This window comes from Hibiscus syriacus, unplaced genomic scaffold, assembly GCF_006381635.1.
Source record: "Hibiscus syriacus cultivar Baekdansim isolate YM2019G1 unplaced genomic scaffold, ASM638163v2 tig00116970_pilon, whole genome shotgun sequence".
NCBI lineage: Eukaryota > Viridiplantae > Streptophyta > Magnoliopsida > Malvales > Malvaceae > Hibiscus > Hibiscus syriacus.
The window spans coordinates 2,183,066-2,195,381 of record NW_024063494.1 but is presented as its reverse complement, the minus strand read 5'-3'; the positions used below and the strand labels follow the sequence as shown (position 1 = coordinate 2,195,381).

Here is a 12,316-nt window from a genome sequence, read left to right as displayed (position 1 = left end):
GCCTACCCATTTATATATCCACTAGTGAACCACATTTGAGTCAATTTCCCTTTCTTTGTTTTACACCTCATAATTAAACCCGAAGCCTTTCTTTTTATTTTTCTTCTCTTTTCACACCCTTGCCGAGACTTGAGATCTTGTATCATTGTTGTTCCACGAAAAAAATTCAATGTTTCAAAAAAACGGAAAAAAAAGTTGTTCATTGTTTCGAACAACAAAAAAAAGAAGGAAAAAAGACCCTTTGTTCGGAAAAAAAAAAGAAGGAAAAATTGATTGCTTCAATTGTCTTGAATATATTCTTTTTCCTTGTTTTGTTCTTCATTGCGCTTCATGTTAATTCATGGATTGTTCTTAATTATTTTGATCTCTTGTTTCGGTATTTTAAACCTTTCTTTTCGGCCTTTCCCTACCATAACCTAAGCCTCGTTACATCTTGTTTAAAGACCCCTTGATTATTGCATTATGTTCATTTTTCGTAGTGGAGACTTGATTGGATTCCAAGCCTATGGTAATATTTTGGTTAGTTTCGTTTGAGCGATTTCATTTACCCCAAACACTTTGAGCGGATATGTGTGAATCTTTGTGAGGTATTGAGTCATGTTTCATTAAAGTTGGCAATTAATTGAGATATCTTGCTTACTTTAAATTTTCTTGGTTATACCTTTCTTGATTGCTACTTGAATTTGGCAAATATCATGGACTTAGTTCGATTGGAAGTTTGAGGAATAAATTGAAATTGAAGATGACAACTTGTGATTTGGACGTATTAATTTATGAATGCTTGAGGACCAGCATTGAATAAGTGAGGGGGAATTTGATAAGTGCTTAATTTAGTTAATATTTTGCTTTTAAATTACTCCTTAATCATTAGTTTTTATGGCTTAATTGTTCGTTTTGATTCATTTTGCTGTGCAGTACATCAGATTATGGAAATTGCACAAAAAAGACAGAATTTTGTAGTTATTTATTTATTTTCGGAATCAAAGCTGACTGGAATTCGGATTTGAATTAAACTCAAGTTTAGGATAATATTTTAAACATTATATTTTATCTTTGTATTTTATTTTAAATATGTTTTAGTATTTTAATTAAGTTTTAGGATATTATTTTTATATTTATCCTTGTTTTAGGTATTTTAGTTTAAATAGGTTTTAGTATTTTAATTAGGATTTTGAATATTATTTTAAATATTAATTTTTAGTTATTTTAGTTTAAATAGTTTTAAGTGTTTTAATTAGGATTTAAGATGTTTTAGCTTGTTTTTAGGAATTTGAAGGCTATAAATACCCTCTAAGGGTAAGCCTATAAACCTATCTCTCTCATCTGAGAATAAAATCTTCTTTTTCTCTCTAGCTTTCTCTCTATTTTCACATACTCATATTTTCTTTTAGAATTTCATTTTCAATTATGCTAAGTATGGCATTGGTCATGCTTAGCAAATTTTCTTTCAAGTCGAAGACTAAAGTGAAGGCTCAATTCCAAACGTGAGAATTATAAGGTACTTAAATCGCTTCGGATTTTCTCTATGTTTTATGAGCTTACTTTTCAAATCAAAACGATTTTGACATTGGTTCGGATATTGTTATGGTTAACGTTTGAAGAATGATTTGTTCATTGAAGCATATTCAACTTCCCGAGAATACACTTAGCAAAATTGTTTGCTAAGAGGAAACTGAGATCAGAATCAGTTATTGTTGAAACAACATAATCCGAGTCAGCAGTAAAAGAATTGTCCTTGTAAGCCGACTTGAATCTTGAAGTAAAAATCTGTTTCGATGATCCGAGGAATTTGAGGCAAAGCTGAAGTCTGAGGCTACTTTCACTATAAATTTCTCTTTATCTCAATCTCTTTAAATTATTTATTTAATTGTTTTCTTTTATTTAATTATTATCTTTTATTTTAAAAACAATTTTTAAAAATCTCCTTTTATATTAATTACTATTAATATTTATTATTTTATTATTTTTCCTTTTTTATAATTATTTATTTTATTGTACATTTTCTACTTTACCTGAAATTCTATCTTTTCCTAAAATCAAGAAACAGTTTTATTAAATCAAAAAAACCATAGTCCTGGTGGATCGACCCTGCTTCCCTATAATATTTTAAGAAGTCAGAATTATTTTGATAGCAAAACGACGGTTATCATAAGTCAAGAAAATGGATTGAAAATTTTATAACATCTTCAAATAATCTACCCAAATGAGCATGACCATTATACATAACTGGCGCTTTACTCAACTGTTATAATAAGTCAAAACAAAATTAAGAAATTTATATTTAAAAACTACACAAATTCTATTAGTTCTTATAAATGAATAAAGAAATTACAATATTTTCTGTAATATTCTTACGTATTTCATTGACGCCAAGAGAGTCTAAAATGCAATTATGTCCCTCCACAACATCAACAACTAATAAAAACTAAAGATTACCTTGTATATCATGTAAAGACACATATACCTGCAAAATAATGTGAGTTAAAAATACAAGCAACTACATACAAGCAAAAAACAAATTATAAATATACATGTTCAACATTACTACTATCAATACGCATAAAGTCATCTATCCATCGGGTATGAAATTTGACAATGCTATAACTTTTTCTCATCTTCTGACCATTTGTGTAATCCGTAAGGATATTATGAAGAAACATTAAATTAGAAAATGTTATTAACATATATACCCACAAAATAATGTGATCCCTAGTTCATAATTTTTTTTACCTGAAAGGATACAGGCAGAAATAACTTCTTTCGCATAGGTTCTTCTCTTAAGTACAAATTGAATAGATAGAGTTCGATAAACTATGAAATATTTAAAAACAATACAAACACTTGTATTAATAATGGTCAAAATAATAAATATTGACCATGTAAAATATTTATTAATTTAATCTATAATACTCAATCAGATAACCACTTCTATGGAAAAACACTGCGAACATTGGCAACGTCCAACATATTATTCTTAACCATGTAAATAGCGTTTGATGTATTATTCCAAGTAGCAACATTCGTACAAATTCTGCGTTCTTCGGCCGTTAAGAACTCCAAATATTGCTTGTACACATCACTTATTGTATCCATTTTTTTAAATCTTTTACTAATACATCACCAACCTCGTATTTATATTGCATGAAAAACATTTAACTCATAAAAATATTTCTACTGCATTAAAATAAACATGAAATATAACCAATAAAGAATGATGAGGTATGCATACCTTGGTATGCACTTTAGATGTTCTAACTCTTTTTTTCGATGTCATATCTTGCAATTTCGAGTCATCAGCAAAATCAATACATGCAGTTGAACATCTCACACACTTATTCTGTTGGGAGACTTTAATCTTTGACAAAGCTTTAGGACCGTTTGATATTTTCGGCTCCATTTTTTTAATTATTGGAGTATCCTTCAATGTAACTAATTAACTAGGAAATTGATTGGCACTAAATTGAAAGTTAAAAACTTCAACCGGAATTTTTGGAAAACCATCACTATCAGTCTTGATGTTGTCTTCAAAATTAACTTGAAGTTTTCTTTAGCCCGTAGGTTCTAATAAGGGAGAAGAATAATCACAATCACAATTAATAAATGGAGACGGACTCAGTTTTTTAATACCACTCTCGATTTCTTCCTTCAATGATACGACACCTAATTCTTCTTTCATATGTGATTTATTCTCTAAACTATCATCTTTCAATGAAACGCTATAAAAATTTGTCTCTTTTGCTCTATTATTTAAAGCGTCCTCCTTTAATGAACTTTTCATATTACTATGTGTTAATATGCTCACTAATTTTTTAAGTTGGCCATTCAATTTTTTAAATTGACCTTTTAATTCTTTAATTTGACCATTTATTATAGAAAAATAATTTTCAATATTTTGGACCGAATTAATGAGTGCCTCGAACTTGTGATCACTTTGATAAAGAGTTCTTATATTTTTCTTGATGTACAACTTCATATTTTTACTATATGCACATAAAGTAAATAAATAAATAAATATTACATAATATATATCGACAAAAAATCATCACTCCCTTTCAATCATTCAATCAAAAGAGATAAGAGTCACTGAGTCAGAAATGATTAATTAAGTAAGAAAGAATAAGAAAAAAGTTTTTATAGAGCATGCATATCAATATTCATGGATCATACCTTTTATGCCACTTCTCATTCCTAATTTACAAAAAAAATCCATTAATCCATTTAATATACATTTAATCATTGGATTTATTTCAATTTTTTTTCTAAATTATTTGTATTGTACCCACTACTATCAACCAAGGGATGTTCCATTGATTCTCCTATATAAGTCGCAGCTAAAGTTGCAAAAATAAGAGCTTGAATCCCACTTGTAAATAATCCAAGAAACATGACAGATATAGGAACGACTGAAGGTACTAAAGAAACAAGAACAACAACTACTAATTCATCAGCTAATATATTCCCAAAAATTCGAAAATTAAGTGATAAGGATTTAAAATTGGTACAGACACTGCTCTTAAGTAGTGCTAGAGCATCTCGGTTCAAGTCCGATCTCATGGTTATTGAAAACGAATCAAATCAGATTGTTCTATTTCTCAATCTTTCTAACTTGCTCCTACGGAACCAAGGTCGAAAAGATTGAGAAAAATTAGTCATTCACAACCATTGATGAAGGTTTCCTCGAAAAGTTAAGGATTAGTAATCCGTTTTAGAAATCGAATGAGTTCGATCTTATATATACGCGAGGAAGGTAATAAAAAAAACAAGTTCTTATATACGCGAGGAAGGTAATAAAAAAAACAAGTTCTTCTTTACTTTTATCACTTGGGAGTTCAACCTATTTCAAATATACAACATGGTTCTGGCAATGCAATGGAGTTGGGCTTTCATGCGGATTCGAATGAATGATCTTTTCCACGGAGGTAAATCCTTGTCCACTAGGTAAGAGAATAACAAGTTACAAATTCTGTTTCGGTAGCACATTTATTCGAACAACCCAAAATTCAGCTATTTCAAATACATTAAATGATCTTTCAAATTGGTTAAGACAACCAAGACTCTCCAGTTTATGGCCACTTCTTTATGGTACGAGTTGTTGCTTTATTGAATTTGCTTAAATTTCAGTTAATTATAATGCACATACCTCATTTTTTGTCTTCTACGAATTCATATTGATAAGACGCTTACACTCCATCATCTTAAGTTGTTTTGAAGGTGTTAAGTTTAGATTCATCATCTACGTGAAAAAGATAAAATCTAAGCCTGCACACTTAACATAACACAAAGCACGAAAAAACTACCAGTACTGATACTCTTATATGGAGTATCGGTATGCGTATTCAATACCAAAATAGTGTACATATATCGTACCAATACGCATAGGGTACCGATATTGACATGCCTGTATACTGATACGAACGAACCAGTGTACCGGTACGAAAGGTGGGACAATAATCGGGAAATTGATATTGGATTTACCAAATATGACACAAATGTAAAAATTAGGGTTCAATTGTTCTAATTTGAGTTGTAATTTAGTAAATATGATACTTAATTTGATTATTAGGGTTTTCTAATTACACTAAGAGTTAGGGATCATTAATAAAACTTACTTTAGGGATTGATTGCACTAGTGATGGTTGCGGTAAAGACGGCAGTGACATCGACGACATCGGTGACTGTGACTTAAAAGATATTGAAATAAATTAGGGTTTATAAATTTCCCAAATTTATATTTGAATTAATTTGATTAAAAAAATTATAAAAAGTTATTTTTTAGAATTATTGTATTTTAATTAAATTACACTTTAATTTTTAACTAAATTATAATTATACTTTGAGTACTTTATGATTGAATGATTTTATAATTTAATTTAAGGTGATCATCGCTTACCGTGCTCGTCAACACTCAACGAGCGTTGTAGAAATTTTCTCTAGATTAAGTTTAAATATATATAGTTACTATATTTTAAAATTTTAAAATAGATATAAATTATGTTAGATAAATATTTTATTATAATCATATCAACCCATCCAATTTAAATTTTTCTGTATTCGCTACTGTTAACGTAGTGTTATCCAATTGGTTTATATAATTTTTTTTAAAAAAAATCTAATTATTTAGATTTTTCGATATTTAAATACGTATATCCATCGATTTAAATCTGTACTGATTTTTCTCTAAATCATTCATAATTTCACGAACAAAAGACCTCTAATCACTCACAAGGGATACATAAAAAAGCTAAATTTAGGACAAAAGGCGACGAAACTTTAAGCGACGAAACTACATTTTTCCCGACAATTTAGTCCTTCCCCATGGTAAAACTTGAGGCAAGAGTTGTTCTTCTTCAATGGCTAAAATATTATAAAGAATCAATCAGCACTTTCCACCAATTAATCTGTTTCTTTATTAGGAAAAAAAGAGAAATTTGTAGCTTAGTTGGGGTGACATCGATGGCATTCGTAACTAGAACTCGAATAACCGCGGTTCTTCTCTTGTGCTTAGTGATTTGCGACGGTTGCGAAGGTGGACGTCCGTTCGATGAGGGCAATGAGGGCGGTGCTTCTAAAAAATCAAATAAAAGTAAATATAAAAGTAAAGATGTTGGTGCTGATAAGGTAGATGATGCTTCGGATAAAAGTAAAGATGTTGGCGATGATAAGGTAGACGACGTTTCAACTAAAAGTAAAGATGTTGATGTTGATAAAGTAGACGATGCTTCGAATAAAACTAAAGATGTTGATGCCGGTAAAGTAGGGGATGGTTTAGATAAAACTAAAGATGTTGGTGTTGGTAAAGTAGGGTCCGATGTCAAAAGTTTTAATGTGTTAGACTACGGTGCAAAAGCCGACGGAAAGACGGATAGTTCGATTGTATGTTTCGGTTTTACACTCTTGTTTCTTGTTCCATGAGTATGTCATGGTGGTGGTGTTTGATTGAGTTTGTGATTTGTTGCAGAATTTCATTAGGACCTTCAAAGCTGCATGCAATTTCCGTGGGGATGCAATGATGGTGATCCCTAAAGGGAACTTCTTAATAGGACCGGTCCTATTTTCCGGCCCCTGCTTCAATCCATCTCCTCTAATTGTTCAAGCCGAAGGGATGGTGAAGGCGCAATCCGACATTTCGTATTTCACCGGCGGAGCCGACAATACAGATTGGATCACATTTCAGTCCTTGAAGAACGGAGTGATTCTAACAGGTGATGGTACGTTCCACGGACAAGGAGCTTTGACGTGGAAATACAACGACTGTGCCCATAAGTCGAAATGCGTCCGACTGCCCTCCGTAAGCTTCGAATTGCCACCCTAATATTAGATTGACATACACTGAAGAACTTTTAACAATTCTTTGGTTCATGGAATCAAAATGCAGAATATGAAGTTCGTCAGGGTGAATGATACGATCATCCGCGGGATAAAGTCTGTCGATGCGAAAGGGTTCCATATTTTTGTCACCGTTAGCTCAAACGTTAAGATTTACAACGTTAACGTGCAAGCCCCCGGAAATAGTCCCAACACTGACGGCATCCACATTAGCAAATCCAACAAGATAGAAATATCTGAAAGTGTCATCGCCACTGGCGACGACTGCGTCTCGATAATCCACGGAACCAGCGAAATCAGCATCAAGAATGTAACGTGCGGACCTGGACATGGCTTCAGGTACATAAATTTACACTTCCTTTTTCGTTTCCACAAGCTCAAACATGAAACGTTCCGCTCATCCGTCGATCTTCGACAGCATCGGTAGTCTAGGCCATTACGACGACGAGGCCGACGTTAGCCAGATCTCCGTGACGAACAGCACTCTAAAGGGAACAACGAACGGAGCTCGAATCAAAACGTATAAAACTGATTCGCCGAGTAAAGCATCGAATATCTTTTTCAAGGACCTGATCCTGGAAAACGTAGCAAACCCGATTATCATAGACCAAGAATACGGAAACAGGGCCATTGCTCAGGTAATTCAAGATTTTCTTCCCTCCCAAATATTGAACAAGCATCAATTTATCCCTATGAACCCTAAACTAAATCGAGCTTGTTGGCTTCGGCTTTGGTTTTCCGATCGCTATCAGGCATCGAGAGTGAGCATTAGCGACGTTCTCTTCGAAAACATCAGGGGAACTTCGGTGAGCAAAATTGCAGTGCAATTGCTTTGCAGTAAAGTAAATCCTTGCAGTGGCGTTGAGATAAAGAATGTGAAGTTGGAGTACTCTGGCCGGCCAAATGATCCCCGGCCATTCAGTTCTAACTGCACCAACGCCAAAGTCATCTACGCCGGGACTCAAAGCCCTCCGCCGTGCAGTTAGTGGTGGCGCGTGGCATTCAATATCTCAATGTTTTTTTTTTTCTGAGATAGAAGGCAGTGGATGTAGTAGTGTACAAAAGTGAAAGTACATGTTAACCAATTGAGTTAGGCTTAGGACGCATTGAAAACATATAATCTTCGATTGCGTTTTAGTCCGATTGGTATAGTTATTGTTACGACATTTAAAATATATAGATTTATTATAAGATCCTCATTTTTTTAAGGATTTTGAGGTTATAATTAGATATTTTTGTATATAAAAAAGTTAATTCTTTTAAATAACTTTTGTCACTTGATAGAAAATTTTGGGAAAAAAAATTTGAATGAGATAGGTACCTAGTAAGTTATTTCTCATACATGTTCAATTTAAAATTTCCATTAATTTCATTATATTTTAGTCAGTAAGTTAATATTCAGCGTAAATGACAATCAGTTTTTCAATGAAAAATGATTAGTTTGGAACATACGAATGATCGGGTGACCATTTTATAACTTTTAAAAGTCAGGGGACTCAACAAAATAACACTTTATAGACAAGAGATCATTTCGTAATTTTTAATTATCGAATGACTCAATAAAAGAACATCCTAATTGAGGGATCATTTTATATTTTTTTTAATAAACGAGAGACTCAACAAAGTAACGTCTTATAAATAAAATAAATTAGAGTGATTAAAACACGAGCAATTTAAAAGTTGAATGGTTAATTTAAAAAAATTTAAACTTTAGCAACCAAAATAAGAGTGAGAAAATAGTTGAGTGATGAATTATGTAATTTACTCATAAAAAATACAGGATCTCTTGCTTCATTTTTTAAGGAATATATATCAAAATGAAACAAAAAATAAACATTATGTATGATTTAAAAAAATTAAAAGTTTAAATACTAAAACAAGATTAAAATGATAGTTTAAGTATTAAATTTGTAGTTTACCCTTATTTTAATTTTTTTAATTTTCAAATTTAGGGTAAATTATAAATTTTCTCACTAAACTTTACTCTCCCTATTTTGCTCACTATAATTTAAAAAGTTTCAATTTAATTGTTAAACTTGAAACAATTGAATTTTTTTTGTCATTCAACTTTTATTTTCTCTAATTTTATGCTGATTTGACACTTTTATTATTATTTTGAAATAACTTGACATACTTTTATTAATTTTTAATTATATAAGTATCAACTCGGATTTCAGTAATCGTTTTTCGTAAATCAATCACTACGCCGACTGTCATTGTTGACCGTCATTATACCTAAAATTTTTAGATCATCTATTTGATCCCATGAATTTAAATCTTAAAGAGAATTCAGTATGAATTTAAATCTTAAAGAGAATTCATTGTGTCGACCATTGCTTTGATTGTGCACAACCCATTTTCATCTCATACAAGTGAAACCCAGATCTTAGAACATATCTTACAATTACGCAACACATAAATCTAAAGCAAAAATTCAAATATAATTATGTAACTAAACAACTGTAAGGATAAAATTTAAAAGTACGATGAAAAAAATTGACAATAGTGAGGAATGCACTTTTAAATCAGTCACAATTAAGATATTTTATTCACAATTTTCACTTTAAAATTTTATCTAACATATATTTTTTTGGAATTAATCTGGGTAAGTACAAGATAATATTTATTTAAAGACAACTCTTAACATTTTTATATTAAACGTTTACACCCCTGACATTCATGATACACAAACCTGACATTCATAATACACAAACCTGAGAACTTAAAGAATCTGACATATATGTGAGTACTCATATTGAATATGTTATTATAAATGTACATAAAAATGTATATAAAAATATAATATATTTGTCTTTTACAAATATATATATATATATATATATATATTTGTCGAATATACTGAATTATATCAAACACTAATACGAATGTGAGCAATGCACGTTTAAGTTATTAGTAACTGTCACAAACTATCAATTAGTCTAGTAAAATGAGATATTAAATCTTATTTATATAATGAATTTTTATAATGTTTGATACGTACTAATAAATAAACTATAAATTAGATACTGATAATTAAACAAAAAATACTAATAATTATCTCTGTTTTCTTAATTCTTTCGATGGGTTTATTTTACAACAATATTTGATTCGAAACCTAAAAAATACTTAAATCGTACCTCTTAAAAAGGATGCAGTCCCAAGTGCAATACCATGAAAATAAAAGGTTGGCATATCTTTCAAAAATAAGTAAGGGAGAATCTCAAACATTTCAAGGAAATAATCAATGCTTTTATTTCTTTAAAAACAATTATAAAAATATTATAAATTTGTTATAATTTATATAATTCAACAATATTTTATGTAGTTTGTGTCTTTCAAATGAATAAATATCTTAAATATAAAATTTAAAATTATTTTATAAATATCAGATATTCTGAACTTGCAACTCAATGTAACATAAAATTTTGAATCTAAATTTTGTAACTTAAATGATCCCGGCTTAAGGGTCAACTTTGCCCCTATAGTAAATTCAATTTATCATTTTCGTTCCTATCGTATTTTCGCATCAATTTAGCCCTCAAAGTTGTTTAATTGTATCATTCTATTCTCTACCCCTAACTTAAAACCCTACATTAATAATCCTAAACCCTAAATCTTAAATCATAAACTTTAATCTCTAACTTAAAACCCTCAATTTAGGGTTTTAAGTGAGAGATAGAATATAAAATAATGCAATTGAGTAACTTCGAGGGTTAAATTGACGTGAAAATACGATATGTACAAAAGTGATAAATTAGATCTACAGGGGCTAAAATTACCCTTTTTCCAATGATCCCTAATCATTTTGTTGCTCACTCAAAGAATACGAGAATCAAATTTACTATAGTATATTAGTAATATTTTTTCTGTTTACTAGAAGACTTAATTTACTCATTATCGAAATTAAACAAAACCTCAATCTTTTCTCATAAACTTTTTTATTAACCACGATGTTATAAATATACGCATTACATATAATACCAGATGTTAAATGTAGCTATAATTAAAATAAAAAAGATGGTAAAAGATAAGAGAATTAACACGAACCAAGAGATCTCGGTAATAAAAGAATTTTTGTATGCAATTGAGTAACTTCGAGGGTTAAATTGACGTGAAAATACGATATGTACAAAAGTGAAAATTAGATCTACAGGGGCTAAAATTACCCTTTTCCAATGATCCCTAATCATTTTGTTGCTCACTCAAAGAATACGAGAATCAAATTTACTATAGTATATTAGTAATATTTTTTCTGTTTACTAGAAGGACTTAATTTATCATTATCGAATTAAACAAAATCTCAATCTTTTCTCATAACTTTTTTATTACCACGATGTTATAAATATACATTACATATAATACCAGATGAAATGTAGCTATAATTAAAATAAAAAAGATGGTAAAAGATAAGAGAATTAACACGAACAAGAGATCTCGGTATTAAAAGAATTTTTGTTATTTTTTGAGGTTCTGGATTCTAGCACAATGAATATCTGGGATGTGAACGTTTAATGTCAAATGGTTGAGAGTTATCTTTAAACAAATAGTCTTATTCTTATCCTAGATTAATAAAAAAATCAAATTTAGATTTAATTAACTATCATATATTAGTAATATTATTTTGTTTACCGGAAGACTCAATTTACTCACTGTTGAAATTAAATAAAACCTCCAAATCCTTTTATCAATCTTAACTTTTATCAGTTTTAAAATTAATTCATAATTTTTTTATTAACCATTATGTTATAAATATATGCATTTTCATATAATATCGAATCTTAAATATAGATATAATTAAAATAAAGGGTGGTGAGATCCACTGCAAGCTTAATCCCAGTAGATAGAGCTTGTGCCTCAACTATGCAGGAAGACAAGCAATTTGACACGGAAAAAGCCTGTCCAGAGACCACCAAGCCATGATCGTCGCGACCAACAGCGGCAGCCTGTAACAGTAGAAAAAGCTCCATCAACATTCACTGTTAATGGTGGT

The 12,316-nt window shown here is 30.3% G+C and overlaps 1 protein-coding gene across 1 annotated transcript; it reads left to right on the top strand.

Moving 5' to 3' along the window:
- The first annotated feature begins 6,453 nt into the window (after positions 1 to 6,453).
- On the top strand, positions 6,454 to 8,330 carry LOC120191621 (exopolygalacturonase clone GBGE184-like). Its single transcript, XM_039194535.1, has 5 exons — positions 6,454 to 6,873; positions 6,959 to 7,288; positions 7,376 to 7,665; positions 7,745 to 7,964; positions 8,079 to 8,330. Exons 1-5 carry the CDS (start codon positions 6,454 to 6,456, stop codon positions 8,310 to 8,312), a joined length of 1,494 nt encoding a protein of 497 aa, XP_039050466.1. The 3' UTR covers positions 8,313 to 8,330.
- Positions 8,331 to 12,316: the final 3,986 nt, after the last annotated feature.

Bases quoted from the DNA above. Each gene is read 5' to 3' on its own strand.
- LOC120191621 (XM_039194535.1), top strand. From the start codon at position 6,454: ATGGCATTCGTAACTAGAACTCGAATAACCGCGGTTCTTCTCTTGTGC. The intron at 7,289-7,375 runs GTAAGCTTCGAA...ATCAAAATGCAG, and splicing joins AATGCGTCCGACTGCCCTCC to AATATGAAGTTCGTCAGGGT. The intron at 7,666-7,744 runs GTACATAAATTT...GATCTTCGACAG, and splicing joins GGACCTGGACATGGCTTCAG to CATCGGTAGTCTAGGCCATT.